We start from the raw sequence: 18408 nt of genomic DNA on the forward strand, positions 1-18408 counted from the left end.
CATTCTGTCATCCTGCCCCTCTGCTGCAATCTGTCACACAGCAACAACATTTAATGGAATGCTGGTGGGAAAGTTCATTCTCTACTACCATCCTGCCAACACCTGCCTCTGCTGTCATGGGTCAACATTTAAAATAAGAGGTATTACTTTTGGTACAGACAGAATTAGCATTATGTATATATAAACCTGGGTATTAGTGAAACTCCTTACTCAAAAGTAGAAGTGACCAGAGCATTCATTTTAAACTTCAGCAACAGTTTCTTCTTTAATCCTTTGAAAATTCACATTTTAAAACTGCACTTCTATGTGTTTTTTTTCCTCATACCAATTTATATCAGCTTTGCCCAGAACAATCTAAACTGATATTTCTTCCCCAGTTCTTACTGGGCAATGGATGGTTCAAACTTTTATTTTTTCTTTAGTGAATACCTCATGATACTCAATACCTTTGTAAATTCTCAATATATAACGGCACCTCTAACATACAGCCTTTGCTTTTCAAAAAATCATACATTTTTGAAATTTAGCTTATTACGAGCTTAGGAACATTCTGTACATTAATTTAGTTGTACTGAGCATCTTTTCTGTTTTCCTCTACCAATAAAAAGTTCAAACTTTCTTTATCACTGAAGATCTGCTCAAGCTATACAAATTTATATATTCCTCAGACTTTTAGCAGGTTAATGTGGGAGAAAAATATGTCCAAGCACCAAGAAACTTTTTTTTTTCCCCTGCCCTCCAACCTGTTCTTGAACTCCTCCAGGGATGGGGCATCCACAGCTTCTCTGGGCAACCTGTACTAATGTCTCACTGCCATCCTCTCTTATGTCTAATCAAAATCTTCACTCTTTTAAACCATTCCCCCTTGTCCTATCACTGATGGAGTTGCTCTCCCATCTTTTTAATAAGCTCATTTCAAGTACTGAAAGGTCACACTAAGGTCTCCCTAAAGCCTTTCCCATGCTGAACAAGTCCCACCCCCTCAGTCTCTTTTTGGGAGAGGTGCTCCAGCCCTCTGATAATCTTCATTGTCTCTTCAGAACCTACTCTACCAGCTCCATGTCTTTCTTGTGTTGTCTCAGTACTTCACAAGGGCAGAAGAGGACAATCCCGTGTCTCGCTGTGCTGGATGCCCCTCTTTTGATGCAGCCCAGGTACAGTTGGCCTTCTGGATCGCACACATACACTGCTGTCTCAAGACAAGCTTCTTGTCTACCAGAACCCCCAAGATTATGAAAATCACATCTGTATGAATCCAGATTTTGAAACTATAAAGTGCTGTCTCTAGTTCTCCCATAATTGCAAATGCTTACTGGGTCTACTACAAAGCTGAAACTCATTTCGGTATTTATTAACCATCCTACATAAGGCTCTCACAATTGGGCAGTCTGAACACTGTCTCTTTTTCTATGTATGATGTTCACTTGCAGAGTATTCACATCTTCTTCTTCAGAACTCTGAAGACTTAAGACCACCAAGGGTATGAAGGCAGATACTGTGCCCAACTCCAGTGAAAAAAAAACCCTGGAGAGACATTAGAAAAGTCTCTCAATTCAATATACACTCATCTGATTTATAATCCAAATGTATTTCTTTTGTGTAGGTTAAAAAATGGAAGAAACAGACTTACAGCTGAAAGTTCACATGCACTACTACATTTTAAAATACAGGTCTGAATCTTAAGGGCTCTAAACCCATTTCAGAATGGTGAAGGGCTGTACAAATACACATGCACTGAATAACAAATAATAATTCTTAAGATTTATGTTTATAGACCAAAATGAGATTAAAGAAACAACTTATTAGCTAAAAAGAAACCAACAGATGATTTAAAAGTATACTTTTCTTTGGAAAGACATCCAAGAGACTCCAGGCAATAATGTACAGTGGACTAATTAGAAAAAGAAAGTAGGCTGCTTTACAAAAGTATAATCAGGCCATACAAGAAATGTAAATGGAAGAGCAGATCACTGCAACTTGTTGAGATTGATCTGTGTGCCTCTTACTTTAAAGATCTAAGCAGGATTAGATTCTGTCATAGCATCAGACTAATGCTATACATACTAAGAAAGAAGGGCACTTACACAGAATTTGGTACAGAAATTTTAACACTGTTTCTCAATTAGAAGTGAGATGCAAGAACCATTTTCAAAATGAAGAGTTTTACAGCTTTTTACCTCCTCGAGGTAAAAGAAAAACTTGAAAAATCTTACTTTACAAGTAAAATAATCTTTTTTTTTTTTTTTTAACAGCAATAAAGTAATTACAGACAAACTACCATAACTTGAGGTATCACTTCAGTCATCAGAGAGCCCAAGCATGATTGTGATCTTTAGTGTATTCCATCCAATTCAGTAGACAAACCCTGTTAGTCTAGAATCACATAATCAGTAAGGCTAGAAAAGACCCTGAATCTAGGTTAACCTATCATACCATCAATCCCTAATTGTCTCATCTACTCTTCTCTTGAACACCTCCAAGGACGGTGACTCCACCACTTCCCGGGGCAGCCTCTTCAAACCCTTTACTACTCTTCCAAAGAAGAAATTTTTCATAATATCCAACCTATACCTCCCCTCAACTAACTTAAGGCCAGGATGCCATTAACTTTCTCGGCCACCTCGTCACATTGCTGGCTCACATTCAGCTGACTGTTGGCTAGCAGTCTCAGATACTGGTACAAGACGCATCACGACTGTAAACACTCATCTTGTTGGGGGACTTCAACCACTCACGCATCTCCTGGAAAAGAGCTGTAGGCAATCCAGGAGGCTCTTGGAATGCAGTGAGGTAACTTCTTCAGTCAGGTAACAGATGGCCTCACCAGTGGCCATCACTACTGGACCTGCTGTTCACCAACGCAAATGAACTGATTGGTGACATCAAAATTGGAAGCTACCTGGACTGCAATGACTGTGCTATGGTGGAGCTCATGCTCCTGAGTGATATGAGACAGTCAAAGAGGAAAATTAGGGCACTAAATTTTAGGAAAGCTAATGTCCAGCTCTGGGAAACTGTCTTCATGGGCCAAAGTGCAGAGCAGAGCTAGCAGAGCTAGCAGATCTCAAGAAAGCTTTCCTCAGGGCACAAGAGCTCTCCATTCCAAGGTGCAGAAAGTAGAAAAGGAAGACAAGACACCAGCATAGCTGAACTGCGACCTGCTTGTCAAAATGAGAGCAAGTGAAAAATGCACACATAATGGAACAGGTACCACTGAAGAGTATAAGGAAGCTGCTAGGCTGTCTAGGGATGGGGTCAGGAAAGCCAAGACCCAGCAAGGGGTGATAAGAGAAAGAAAGGCTCCCAGAGACAATTAGAAAAGGAAAGTCCAACAGGGTGTACCCCTCTAGTGAGTGACACAGACAAGCCGGTATCAACAGACAAGAAGGCTGAGATACTCAACAATTTTTTTGCCTCCATCTTCTCTGATAACTGCTTGTCATATAGTCAAAAAGGACTCTGGGGTACTGGTGGATGGGAAACTAGACATGAGTCAGCAATGTGCCCTCACAGCCCAGAAAGTCAACCGTATCCCAAGCTGCACCAAAAGAAGCGTAGCCAGCAGGTCAAGGGAAGTGAACCTGCCTCTCTGCTCTGTGCTGGTAAGACCTCACCTGGAGTACTGTGTCCAGATGTGGAATCTTCAGTGTAGAAGAGACATAGACCTGTTGGAGTGCATCCACTGCAAGGCCACAAAAATGACCCAAAGGATGGAATGTCTTCCCTATGTAGACAGGCTGAAAGAGCTGGGGCTGTTTAACTGAGAGAAAAAAAAGGCTCCACAGAGACCTGAGACCTGACAGTGGTCTTTCCTAAAGGGGAGCTACAGGAAAGAAGGGGACAGACTCTTTGGGTCAGTGGTGATAAGACAAAGAGAAATGGTTTCAAGCTTAAAGAGGGTAGATTTAAGTTGAATATAAGGAAGAAGTCTTTCACAGTGAGAGTGGTGGGGCACTGGAACAGGTTGCTCAGAGATGAGGTGGATGCCCTGTTCCCAGAAACTTTCAAGGCCAGACTGGATGGGGCTCAAAGCAACCTGATCAAGCTGTGGATGTCCTTGTTCAGTGCAGGAATTGGACTAGGTGTCCTATAAAGGTCCCTTCAATTCTCTAAGAATTCTGTGACTGTATGATTTTATTATCTTTTTCCTCTGTGCAGCTTTCCAGACACTCTGCCTGTATGGGATTGTGCAAACAAAGTGCAGGACCCACCAAAACACCAACTCAGGACTGGTCACCAGCTGAATTTAATTCCATTCACCACCACTCCCTGGGCCTGGCCATCCAGTCAGCTTTTACCGAGACTACATCTGAGCAAGCCATGAACTGCCAGCTTCTCCAAAAAAAAAAAAAAAAAAACCAACAAAAAAACAACAAAAAAAACAAACAGCTGGGGAACACAGTGACAAAGGCTTTACTCAAGTCTACGTAGACTACACCCGCAGCCCTTCCCTCATCCACTAGGTGGGTCACCTGGTTACAGAAGGAAATCAGGCTGGTAAAGCAGGACCTGCCTGCCCTTCACGAAACCATGCTGGCTAGGCCTAATACCTTTGTTTGTCCCACATATGCCACGTGACTGTGCTCAAGATTATAAGAATAAAGCAAAATTGTAAACTTCAAATGATTCAACCCAAGAAGGTATTGCTCCACCTTTAAAAGTATGGATGCTCTAAGTCATGATCCACAAGCTTATATTATCTGATCAAACAGAAGAACAAGAGTTTCAGCAAACCACCTAACTAGAACAGGACACATCTAATGTAAAATCAGAATTAAACCTTTCCTTCAGTTATTTTGGAAAGTTAGAATAGAATTTGAAAATTACTGTAGCAAATTATTCTTTAAATCGTTTTCAATATACTTTGTTTTGACTTGTATGATTGAAATGCTGAATATTTCAGTGTTACCTGTGTCAGCTATTAAGCAATAACACAAACCAGAGAAAAGACAGAATCAGACACTTCTTGGCTTGACTCTGACTGAATTATCTTTTTACATTCATGTTTAGCTTCCAAAATTACAAGAGACCAAGTTAGTGCTAATTACATTATTATGACAAAATGACAGCTGCTCATTTAAAGACCAACTTCTATTGAAAATTCAGCTTTGAATGATAGAGTTGATAGTAAAACTAATGTAATCATATATTTCTCTCAGAAGAAGTCTGTAAGCATAAAAGCTTTCAGTGCTTGCTCCCAGAACTTATTAAAAAATTCATCCTGAAGAAAGTTGAGCATACAAATGTGTCCAGGAACACTTACCTTGCTATATCAGCCATTCCCTTCAACAGTGAAATCAGTATGTATACAAAAATATTTTCTTTTTTTCACCTACATTTCTTAAGTGTATGATAACAGACTTGCATGAACAGCAGGTAACTCATAGAAGTTTGATGCGTAACCAAAAATTGTCCACAGAAAATTAAAACAAACAAACAAACATTAAATCATCTCTCTCCTCTACATCATTGCATCAAAAATACTGGATACTAATATGCTTTGTGCTTTCAGCTCACAGGTCACCAACTAATACTTCCTTGTTTCTTCTATTTTTTGAAATGAAATACAATTAGGAAACATGCCAATGTAGTCTGTGCCTTAAGTCAACTGAGTGAAATTTATTAGTGTTGGGTCTGTTCTAGAAAGGAATCTATACATTTTGTCTTCACTTTCACTGCCAATTTTCATGTCTCTGATACTAAACACTAACAGCTCAAATAGCTAAGAATATTTTTCTTTATTCAACAATATTCCTTTTTGTTGAATCCTCCCCAGCATGGCTCAGCCTTTTGATCTCCGTAGTAATTCTCATTCCATTACATGTAGTTGTATATGACTGCTTATAGATTGATTTGGAAAACATCTGTGACAGGCTGAAGTATTTTTTCTTCAAAACTGGTGCTCTGTGCTTATAGCTTACCTCATTGTCTGATTCCACAAGCACTTGATCGTATTCACTAAGAGCTACTAGGAACATGATAGATGTGACATTTTCAAAGCAGTGTATCCATTTTCTTCTTTCTGATCGTTGGCCTCCTACATCCACCATTCTGCAAAATTAACAACCACATCAACTCCATGAATACCATAAGAGATAAACACACAGCCACATACAAAACAAAAAGGAATTCAGTTGAAAAAAAACAGAACTTGGTTTGTTCCTTTTAATAATCTCTCCACTGAGATTAAAGTTTAATGGAATGCATTATAAGTAGCAAGTAACCATATTTGATTTTTACTTTGATGTGATTTCTATATTTAAGTCATTGTGGGTCTCAAAATCTTTAGATTTCTGAGATGCAAAAGTCTCATGATACTGAGCCATGATTCTGGAATGTATACCTTGTATATTTAGCAGAAACACATGTGCACAGAATAGGTGATCTGCCTCTTCCCTTCAAAAATTACGAGTGTCAAAATTTAAAACTTCTCAAAGATTATCTACTTAAGAGTACACATAGAATACAACATGTATTTACTGAAGCTGTTAATAGCCAACAGGAAAAATCAAATTTGCTGGCAGTGTATTCCCATTTCATTCCATGTCATAGTGTAGCTCAACCCTTAGGATGTCTAACTTGCAATTGCAAATGCATAATTATTTCTAAGCAACAGTACTTGCACTCAAATAGGTTTACTTTCTCTTTAGAAGAGTGATTTCTTGCTAATCATCAGCTACACAGGAGGTAATTTTGCATCCCATAATTAACATTAATTAGATACGTGATTATATTCTTAGATTATTACTCAGAACAAAACTTTGTTAATTTTTTTTTAAAAGATTAACTGTAGATTTTCTATCAGTAGTGCCTTCAAAAAAAAAGACTAACCAAATTGTCTTTTACGTTTTTGATATGTTTAAAATCAGCAGCTTAATAATTAACCATAAAAATAAAATAACAAGCTTTACTTTTAAAAGCACAGAATCATTTCTGTAATACACTTTTAATCAATATCCTATCTGTGGCATAATTAAGGCAATAAATAAATAAATAAATAAATGACCGCTGAACTTTTTTCCTACCTGAAAATGACACTTTGTAAGTCAAAGGGATATTCAATGATTCCTGTTGTTGGAACTCGAACTCTAAGCACGTCTTGCTGAGTTGGCAGATAGGTGGAATCTGCTATGCGATCCAAGTCATTAAGATAGCTATAAACAGGGAGAAACAAAAGGAATGCAAGACAGTGACACCATAATTTGACTGAGGAAAAGAGAAGGGAAGATTTGGGAGTAGAAGTCAGCTGCTGGATAGGAAGAAGTGCAACAAAAAAGGAGAATTGTTGGCATAAAAAAGGGGACAAAGTATAATGTGCTACACTTGTCCTTCCTGTACACCTCCATAGCTTCAAGTAAATTTGACAAAAACATTCTGTCCTTTTAAAATCTGCTTGGCTTTCACATGCAAAATCACCAAAGATTCAGATTTTGTTACTCAGTTCTGTGTAATTTATAGATAAAAATAATATAAAATACATAAGAAATATAAACTTGCAGGGTTTTAACTGACAAGATAACCTATTCCTTCCTTTTCAGACTTCAGAATCCACATAGAGATACATAGACATACAGATAGTATGAATCTGATATAGTGTATCAGTTCAGTAAGTGTATATGTATGTTTACTAGATACAAAATGAATGAAAGATAAACAGCAATATTTGAAGATTAAGTAAAAAAAAAATAATGATTACACCAAAAAGAAAAAAATCCACTGACAAATTAAAGAACTCTCCAGAGTTGTCTTGTTACTGGAAGGCAGCAGTAATCCCACGGTGGGACCTCTAGCGTCTGAAATTTCTGCAATCACACTGAAGCCTCTAATCAAGTTAATAAGTCTAAGTAATGTACATGGAACACTTCCCAGATAGTCAGCAAGTAATCCAAAACTGCAATAAAACTGCTTGTAAAGCAGTTCATTAATTACAACACGAAACTCTTCTGCTTAATGGTGGCTTTCAATCACAAAGCAGCAATATACTGGAGGTACGGGAGCTCTCCTAAGAGAGAAGCTTCAAAAAAAAAGTACTAATGTGTGATGGTGATGGCCTGTTCGGTTACAGGAGCTGGCTATTTCATGAATTGAGTGCACCAGACAGCAGGGATTCTCCCATTACGGGCATCTGGGAGAAAGACTACTGCAGCAAATGAAGTTCTCGGCGTCTGGTTACTCACAATAATGATCTAGAGCTAACCACTGATACAATAAATTAACCTAAGAATGCCCTGATTCTGTATCCTGTAGTGAAGGGCAGCAATGGACTCCTTGATGAGGTATCACAAAACTCCTAGTGTTCTTTTCCTCATGGTTACTACGGAGGGAGCTCTTCAAAAACAAAACAAAACAAAAAAACCCATACTATTCATAGATGCTCTGAATGATCTGTTATTAAATAGAGGAAACAAGTCATCCTGAACAGAAACTTTGTTTCTGAAAGACAGAAACAAAGCAGTTTGAGTTCTGACTTACAGCAAAAGTACTGAAGAACTGATCAGTTAGGTCAGGGAGAGAGACAAAAACATTAACAAATTTTCCTCACCATGATTTTATTCATGAAAGATTAATCTGAAAAAAAAAAATTGAATGTGAGAACGTTACTTGTATTTAGAAAGATGTATTGAACCATGCATCTCATATTATTTATCATATTCATAAGCTGTTACTCCAAAAATATTTTCTCAGAATACTAATTAGTTTCTGCCAATTAAAAAGGTTTGAGAACTTGAGGATTTCATCTGCCCTTAGAGGCTTTAACCAAAAAACACACCATCTACTTGTTGGGGGGGAAAAACATACAAGAAATCCGTAACCACCGGAATAGGAAACTGATGGTGGTCTTGAAACACTGCCTGTCTTCTTTTAACCTTCCACATCCACAATATCAGTTTTGAAGTTTTTTGAAGGCTCCTGGGAAGCACTGTGAGTCACTACATGCTATAGTTATATTTCTGACAGCAGAAACTGGTAGCTGGCTCATTTATACAGTTACCTTGTTGCACCACTTTGGAAAGCCTCATTGGTGGTCTCCAGCCTCAGCCTGGTAACTGTAAGTCAGAACCATGACTGCAGCAGGGATATTGCTAAGATATACTGTCACATACATCAGGTTGATTCTAGACTGGCAATAATTTAAAGGGATAATATTAAATAAACATTTGAGCTCCTTGAAGCTATTCAAGCGACACATGACCATTTTTATTTATTTATTTTTTTCCTAACACTATTGTCATTAAGTTTCACAAGCATTAATTGATTTCACTGTTTCAAAATGGTGAGACAAAACACAGGTGGTATGTAAAGTGCACTCTTAAAAAAAAAAAAAAAAAAGATAACTGAAATACCGTTGTTATTAAAAAAATATACTACCAGCACACAGAATTTTCATATATCATTACATGAATAGTGGGAACAGCTATTCCTGTAAAATTGAAATTTTTTCATTGCAATTATTTAGTTTATTATGGTCTAGTTCCTTGACACAATAAAGACCTATGTTTTTGAGTCTTATTCATAGCAAGAGGGGTGGAAATTTAAAGCTGTGGCTTAAAGAAACTCTTTGATTAACATGGGAATGGCATAACTGTATGTCTATGCTTTAAACATCTTCAAGCTTATTAAACAATTAAAGAAAACACCAGCCAGCAATTTTAAATAAGAACATCAAAGAACATCACATGTTGGTGAATGCAAATTCTTTTCTATCTACAGCTGTGCAGGCTCAGGCTCCACTCCAGCTGCATCTGTGCCCTGAAGACAGCGCCCTTACCCAGTTGCCAGATTTTTCACTTACACAATATCTTTGTAATACATTTCTCTCAAAATTATTTAACAGTGAAAAAATACTATTAAAACTGTACAAATTAAGCTAGTTTATTTTACAGGGATGTAGAAAGTCCATAACCTCCAGCAGGAAGCCAGGGTGGAGTTACTTCCTCCAGCGGCTTATCTACAGACAAGACATAACTTGTTAAGCCAGAGTTATGAGAAATATCTTAGGAGTGTCTGAATTCAGATAGGTGATGAATAAAGAAAAAGAAGGATTTTATTCTACATTTCCTCATCTGCTTATTACAAGCCTGATTCAATGTGGCTTTGAAGCGCTTACCTAATTTTTGCTGTCCTAAGAAAAATAATGACAAACACCCATGGGCAAAAAAATCCTGCACACTTACAAAAAAAAAAAAACAACAAACCTACATAAAAAAAGTGCACAAGGTATTTTTAAAAAATGTAAGAAGTAATTTTTAAAAAGCCCTTAAAAGTTTTACTGCATGCACATATACACAAACTCTGTGATCAGCCTTTCTGATACAAATGACACTTCAGCATGTGCTAGAAATTAACGCACGAGCGCTCTTGAATCATGAAACTTGTCATAATTAAGAACTTCCACCAAAAAAAGTGCAGACAGCACTTGCCAAAGGGGGATGTTTCCTTAGTTTATTAAATTCAAATTTTAAAAACTGATAATGAGATGGATGCTGGAAATAGCTGGGCAAATGCTTTGTGACCTAGTTCAAAAGCAAGTAACTGGTGTTATGAACTGAAAACTCACTTCTGTGGTGAGCAGCAACTGCACAGAAGTCTGAACTGCATGGCACTCCAAACTGATTTTTGCCACCTGCTAAGAAATGTCCTACTTTGATGAGACATTTTGTAGTTATACGGCCTCTTCACCCAAACAGCACTTTTTCTGGCAAGCATTACTGAAACAAACAAAACCTGCATAAAATTACTTTGAAAATAAGATGTCAAATCACATAGATCTGACTACATCTATAGTGAAGACCTAGTTTTAAAAGTTAATTATACCTGTAATTGGTTTTATAAAAATGAATTTTAGTGTCTGCTGAGGTAATTTTCCAGGAGGTTGCTATAGCAACAGGCACAAGGTGCATTACCAAGGTAATCTGTGTGTAATGAGTAGCTGACAGTAGCTCTCTCTTGACGTCAAGAAAAACTGCTACAGCCTCGTAGCACACTGGTGATCTGCACACTGACCTGAAACAAAGGAAACCTTTTGTTTCCTAGTCAGCATTGAGAGAGAAGTAATTATTTTTAATGCACTTTACATAGCCTATGACAAGGTCCAAATCCACAGCCAGTTTCCGAGAAAGCCAGGCCATGAAGGTGCTGATGATAAGACTTAATGATAAGTGTTTCAAATGTACCTTTTGTGTGTATTACAAAGCAAACAGAAAGAACAGGATAACAGAAGTAGACTGACTTGCTCTGTATTTACTACATGCCCTTCTCATACAGAAAATAGGCAAAGAGGTGTGACTTCTAACTTTATTATTGGTTAAAACTTCTCTGATGTACCTAATCTTTTCCAAGAACTTAAGTACAGGTCTCTTTCACCATACCCCTGTTCAACATCTACCACTTCGGAGAGTTGCACCACGTAATGAAAACTGACCATTAAAATCTACTTAATTTATTTTCAATGAATGGAGTCCTGAAACATCTTCAACATGAAGAAATACAGGGCAAACAAACACTTCAAACAAGCACCTTACTCCAGTCATTCTCCAGCCTGAGATTTTTTTGCAAGTACAACATGATGGTGAAGCATCTTCTCAAAAATAAATCCATAAGGTGAAACTATATTGCTCAAGGCAACAAACACAGAAAAAGCTTCAAGGATTCTCTATATGAATGAATAATAAAGTAGAACATTACATATCTGGCACAGATAACCAAATGAGGGTATTAAATACTGGTGCAGACAACACACTGAGGAATTTAGGAGGAGTTATATTTATTTCTCTGGAATGTTATAAAACACAGCTAGGAAAGAATTGCTAAACAGTCATTCTCTGATATCCTTATACAGCAAACTAGAAAAGCCTGCTTTCTTAACCTTGGTTAAGATATTGCCAAGACAGCACACAGAGAAAGATCTCAGCTCACAAAACTATTGCTTAAGGTTACCTTCACTGTGATGCTGGTTTACACAGTGTGAACACTACCTCTGAAGCCATAAGGGGAAGTGGTTCAGTGGTAAATAAGTAAGTCACAAAGTAATGTATGAGAAGTTAATAATCTATTTATCTAATGTGCTCTTGACTTTACCGCAAGTAAGTCTAGAATTACTTTTAAAACCTACAGGAACATCCAACTTTTGGAGTATTCAATGGTTAAAAAAAAAATATAAAGAATCTATTTGCTGAGCTATCAAGAATTTCAAATCAACTGCCAAGGATCAGAAAACTTTCTCTTACATCTTATCCTTCTCTCTTCTGGTAATGCACATGATGCATTCTTCCATGGTACTAGCAGTGGGTATAAAACCAATAAAAATGACAAAACGGGTCAAAGGACAACAGAAAGTACAGAAAAGTACAAGATACATTAGAACATTACTGAGAAACAGTAACACAAATACAAAACATAGAGGAAGAGATTGAGAAAGCCTACATATAATAACTCTGGGGAAAAAATACAAAGAGAACAGATTGAAAATACAATTACTGCAAAAACAGAAAATATATGAGGAGAGAATCATGCAAGGGATGAATGAATAATATAAGACATATCAGTGCATATGCTTAGATCATATACAACAGGACAAAAAATCATTGCTTCTGCTTCAAACATGTCAGAAGGAACTACTGTCTCACAAAGTCAATCAGCACTGGATGCTTACTTCTGTTTTACTGTCTTGTGAATCCCAATTGTTAATTTTAAGCATCTTGTTCAGCTGGTTTGTGATACAGGGACTAAAATAGCAGATTCTATTTAGGTATTCTATTGCTAAACACATTTGCTGTATTTGTTGTTTCTGTCAATTTATTTTACTGGACTTCACTATTTGAAGACATTTTTCTTGCAAGCATAAATATATTAAAGGATCTTGTAAGGTCTCATACAATAATTCATAATTCTAACATTTTGCTACACCATCTTCTACCTACAACCAGCAAACTCGCAAACCTCACAATAAATTGCTGTATCTCTTGAGCTTTAAAAATAACCCACTGATTTGTATGTTTACTTTTGGCAAATCATTGATACTACCAATTTGCTTCTATAGGTACTTAGTTAATTTTGTTAATTTTAATAGTACTAAATAGATCCATTTTTCATCCAAAAACAAGAGTTCAACATTTGATACCAATTCTTCTCACACAAGCATTTTTATTGTTGTTGATCTACAACAGGTAAATTTTAAAATATTCTTACCCTACTTTTTATTTCTATGCTTTTCTGACAGATACGTTCTTTTACATTTTGGCCTTTTTTCCACAAAAGAAAAGCAGCTCAATAAAACATACTGCCTGCCTCACCACCACGACTGCAAAAGCAGCCTGTGAGAAAAAAAATAATGAAAGAAAAAGGGTAGAGAGAAATCCTAGAAGACTCTGTTTTTCATGAATCATACGGAAATTGATAGCGCTTCCTGCATTAAAGTACACAAAAGTACTTTTGCCTGGTTTGCACTTTCAAATGTATCTCATAGGAACATAGGAGAACAAGGGCTTTCTACTTAGAAACTGTCACTTAGAATTTTACTTTGGAGTTTGAATGGTACCTGAATTTTATTCTGGGAAATACACATTTACCAATAAAGTAGAAGCAATCCACTACTTAAAAGCAGCTCTTAAATTATATTCGGTAAGTGTACTTTTGTGCTGCATATGTGTACAAGTAGCTAAAAAGCTAAAAAGTGAAAATTACTTTGCAAGAGACAGAGTGAGATATAGCTGTAGCCATCATGTACTTACTATTTAGTTGAATCTGATAACTGATACTCTCGTCGTCGGTCATAACATTCCTGAATTCCAGGGTCATTCCATAAGCTTCTTATTGCATCTACATACGGGTTCTCAAAAGTTGACACCTTCTCTACATCAACTTCCCGCACTAACTGTGCATGAGCCTAAATGAAACAAACAAAGAAATAAAGTTGACATAATGGCCATCTCACCAATGCGTATACATAATTTGAGAAGTAAAGTACTATGAGGAAGGTTGTGAAGATGCGGAAAGGTGACCACTGGTAGAAGGAGTTCTAAAATAAAGAACAGAGGAACCATTATCTATTTTGTTTGTTTAATTGGAAAGTTTGTAGATCTTGACATTTTGTTCTTTTTATGTTACTAGACTCTGTCAAACAGAGTACCTACCACCTACTGTACTAGTTCAATAACTCATTAGCAGCTGAATATAGGATTATTGGGTAACATGAAGGAAAAAAAGGGTGAAAATGCGAAATATTCAAAGAGGAATATTTTTCCAAAATCTGTATTCATGTGAATGAACTTAGTGATGCTGCAGGAAGGATCACAAATAAGAATGATGAATCATACATGAGTAATGACAAAGTACATTTGAACCAAGACAAACAGCAGTAGGTATAAAACTGGGACAGAAGATGAATTAACAAATGTGTGTTTTTATTTCAGAATATGTTTACTCCAAGCTACTACTACTTAGATGAAATATATGAGTCGTTTGAAACAAAAAATTACTTAATTAAGCTAATTATAAATAAAATTTTCAATGTTGATTTTTCAGGTACAGATTTGGGGCATATAAAATGCCTGTTTTTAAAATGATAACCAGTTAGCCAACTTGTCTGATTCAGACTCTGAAAGAGCCCAAGAGGTCAGAGGGGAAGGAAGAAACTTGTCTTTCATGGAAATTCACTGTAAAAAGTTCTTCATGCTACCACAAGCATAACAAAACTTACTATTAAGTAAAGCAAAGCATGATTCTTAGAAAAGCTCTCAAGTTTCAATTTGTATTATAAACAATGGTCGTACTATATCACAGAGATTTTTGAAAAGTAAGTAGCCAGTAGGAAATAACCTGTAATAAAAACATCGCACTCCTAAATACTGTTAAATTTTACTTAAGCACTATGGAGACAAAGAAGAGCAATTTCTAAATTGTACAGGAAGAATTAAGCACATAATTTTTGTGAAGCTGGATTTATTTATTTATTTAACTTTCTTCTATCTTATCAAGCTTGGTTAGTGCCTCTTCTGTACTCTTTGGCCTTTGGATGCTTCCAGAAGAATGATGTCCCAAATATTTACTCACTGACTGACAAATTGATAGAACAGTATATTCTGATATTGATTCTTTTTCTATATACTTGAGCTCTGAAATTATAGCCAAGTGCTATCAAAATGCTAACAGAGTTGAAAGACTAACTATTCAACTACTGCTCTTTAGCTTGAAAATTTCTCAAAACTGACGTATTTCCCCAAAAAGGTACTCAAGTACTCAACATCGGTAGCAGAGAAAATGATAAATAATTACTGTATTCAGTTGCCAACCTAGACTTACACTGCAGTTGTCCAAGGCATTGCATTGTTTCATTTATCAGTTCTGTGTGTTCTGCCATTCAACTAATATGACTTGGGACCACAGTTAAATCTTATGGAATAAACTATGCTATATGCCAGTAAGTAATATCCATCAGAAAATGAATTCAGCTTTTAAAATGATAAATACTCCCAGAGTGAACACTGCTTCTGTTTCCTTTGAGTAGACTCATGAGAGCTTGTACTCTACTGTTCTACAGCTCTTCACAACAGTGCTATTTCTTTTTAAATAGTAGAATCACAGAATATCCTGAGTTGGAAGGGATCCAGAGATCACTCAGTCCAGCTCCTGGCTCCAAAGAGAACCACCTAAAAATCAGACCATAAGTCTGAGAGCATTGTCCAGACAGGTAATGTCCCTTCATACCAATTTCAAGTCTTTACTAAGCCTCAGCTGTGTCTTCTTGTTCCCATAAGTGCTACGTTCTCCTGTGGATAATGTTTTTCACACTGAGAATCTTTGTCATTCAGTATCTTTTCCTAGCTTCTATACAGATCACTCTTACAGTAAGCAAAAGCCTGCATACCATCCTCATAAGAAAGCGCGCCACAGAGGTGATGTGTTTCACACCTGCTGTGACAGCACTATGTCTAGGAATGTGCCCATTGAGTTCATCCTTCATTGGCCCGACAAGATGCAAGTCAGAACATACCAAACACAGACTATGCAGTCTGGTAGGGCAGTCCAGCCAACACTGGCAATGTGCTTCATGGTCTTCAAACTGGAATGGGGCCTGGCATTATCATGTTACAAGGCTGTCTTCTTCTCTGGCCTACATCTGGAAGCTCAAGCCTTCAGTGTAGTCAGAGTCATGACGCAGCACTCAGAGCAGACAATTTGGGCTCCAGGAAATCCAGAAGCATCAGCGACTGCCTCTTTCCTACCCCATGGTGCACATCTCTTTACAAACTGAGAGCTGTGTCTTGAACTTATTCTTTGGTAAGGAATTCATATGTTGTCACAACATGGATAGTCACTTTGACTCCAGCTCACAGTGGTAACATAATCACCAGTAATGATGCAATCCAAGAACACCTTCAGCCTTCTCTTGATTCTGCAGGTCCTGACAAATTTGTGTCTGATGTTCTTTCGGTTTCTGTGTGTAAAGAATTACTTCTTAATATCTAGTCTAAAGCTACCTTATTTGAGTTTAAAGCCATTTCCTCCTGTCCTTTCACTACAAGCCCTAATAAAAAGTCCCTCCCCAGCTTTCTTGTATGCCTTTCTTCAGGTACAGAAAGGCTGCCATAAGTTGCCCCAAGGAACCTTCTCGTGTCCAGGCTGAATAGCCACAACTCTCTCAGCCTGTCATCCTAGTGGAGGTTCCCCAGTCCTCTGATCACCTTTGTGGCCCTCCTTTGGACCCACTCCAACAGTTTGATGTCCTATTTTTGTTGGGAGCCCAAGAACTGGACTCAGTACTTCAGACCGGGTCTCATGAGAGCAGAATAGGATAGAACCACCTGCTTTGACCCACTGGTCACATTACCTTTGATGCTATCCAGGATACTGCTGGCCTTCTGTTGGGCTGCAAGCACACACTGCTAGCTCATGTTGAGTCTTTCAACAAGAAAGATCCCCAGATCCTGCTTAGGTCTGCTGACAAGCCATTCTCCACCCAACTTGTATTTGTGGCTGTAATTGTCTTGGCCCAAGTACAGGACCTTGTTGCTTGGCTTTCTGAACCCTTGTGAGGTAGAGAAGTATGAATTTAATGCAGAAGAAGAATCAACCATGAATGTGGGGTGTTAATATCATTACTTACTGGCTTTAGTTTCCTTCCACTAACATCAGCAGCCAATTGCAAATATTATTTTTGATTTTAGCACTCAAATTACTTGCAAGAAAATGTATCTAAGGACTAATCAACACCACAGGCAACCCCATCTCAATCCATCTCAGTTCCTCAGGTGTCCTTGTCCCCACATAATAGATTTGAGGGAACTTTAGGGAGAGGTATGTGAGGATATAGTAGGAAGTCCACCTGCGAGGGGGTCTAGAGTGAGGCAGTTAACTCCTCGTCTTGAGATTGCTTCCATAAAGAGGGAAAAGAAGGTGACTGCCATAGGCATCTTCCTTCTGAGAGAAACGGAGGTCTCTATATGCTGGCCTGACTCTACTCATAGTGGAGTGCACTGTCTCCCTGGGGCAGGGAGGGCAGGGATAATTCTAGGAACTTCCTAAACTTCCTAGTCTAATTTATACCTCTGATTATTATCCCTTATTGATAGTTCAGGCTGGCAGTGATGGAGGTGCTAACAGAAGCCCTAGGATTTAACAAACGAAGGGATGGGCAACTTGGGGACAGTACAAAAAAGTTGTCAGGATGTGGAAGGAGAAAATTAGAAAGGCAAAAGCCCAGCTTGAACTTAACTTGGCTGCTGGGGTAAAAGCGAACAAAATCTTTTTCACAAACATATTAACAGTGAGAGAAGTGCTAAGGAGAATCTTCAGCCTTTACTATGAAATGGTGGGGAATGCCACCATGGAGGATAAAGAGAAGGCCGAGGTTCTCAATGCCTTCTTTATGTCTGCCTACAAAAGTCAGACCAGTTATCCTCCTGATCTGGGAGTCTCAGATAAGGAGAAGAATAAATGTATAAATTCAGTTGGAAACAATGAACTTCTACTCCACCTGGACTGCCACAAGTCCATGGGGCCAGATGGGATCCACCTGAGGGAGCTGGAAAAGGTGACTGCCAAGCTGCTTTCCACCATCTATCAGCATTCTTGGCCAGTCAGAGAAGGTCCCAGGAGACTGGAGGCTTGTCAACCTGACTCCCACCTACAAGAAGGATTGTAAGGAGGATCTGGAGAGCTAAAGGCCTGTCAGCCTGACCTTGGTGTTGAGGAAAGTTATGGAGCAGATCTTGAGGAAGATCATATGGCTTGTAGAGGACAACAAGATTAGGCCCAACCAGCATGGGTTCATGTAAGGCAAGTACTACTTGATCAACCTCATCTCCTTCTGTGACCAGATGATTCACCTAATGGATGAGGGAAAGGATGCGGATGTAGTCTACCTAGATTTCATCAAAGCTTTTGACACTGTCACAGTATTCTCAACAG

At 37.9% G+C, this 18408-nt stretch overlaps 1 protein-coding gene across 2 annotated transcripts in view; it reads right to left on the minus strand.

The window, feature by feature from the left end:
- LOC122183488 (guanine nucleotide-binding protein G(q) subunit alpha) overlaps positions 1–18408 on the minus strand; it is a 112466-nt gene that overhangs the window by 12659 nt on the left and 81399 nt on the right. For both annotated transcript variants that reach the window (XM_042877469.1, XM_042877470.1), the window contains exons 3-5: positions 13731–13885; positions 7026–7154; positions 5922–6051 (exon numbers count right to left, since the gene is read on the minus strand). In XM_042877469.1, coding sequence (XP_042733403.1) covers positions 5922–6051; positions 7026–7154; positions 13731–13885 — 414 coding nt within the window. The remainder of the gene's footprint in view (positions 1–5921; positions 6052–7025; positions 7155–13730; positions 13886–18408) is intronic.

This window comes from Lagopus leucura, unplaced genomic scaffold (genome assembly GCF_019238085.1).
Source record: "Lagopus leucura isolate 7727_CA_CO unplaced genomic scaffold, USGS_WTPT01 Super-Scaffold_100018, whole genome shotgun sequence".
In the NCBI taxonomy this organism is placed as follows: Eukaryota; Metazoa; Chordata; class Aves; order Galliformes; family Phasianidae; genus Lagopus; species Lagopus leucura.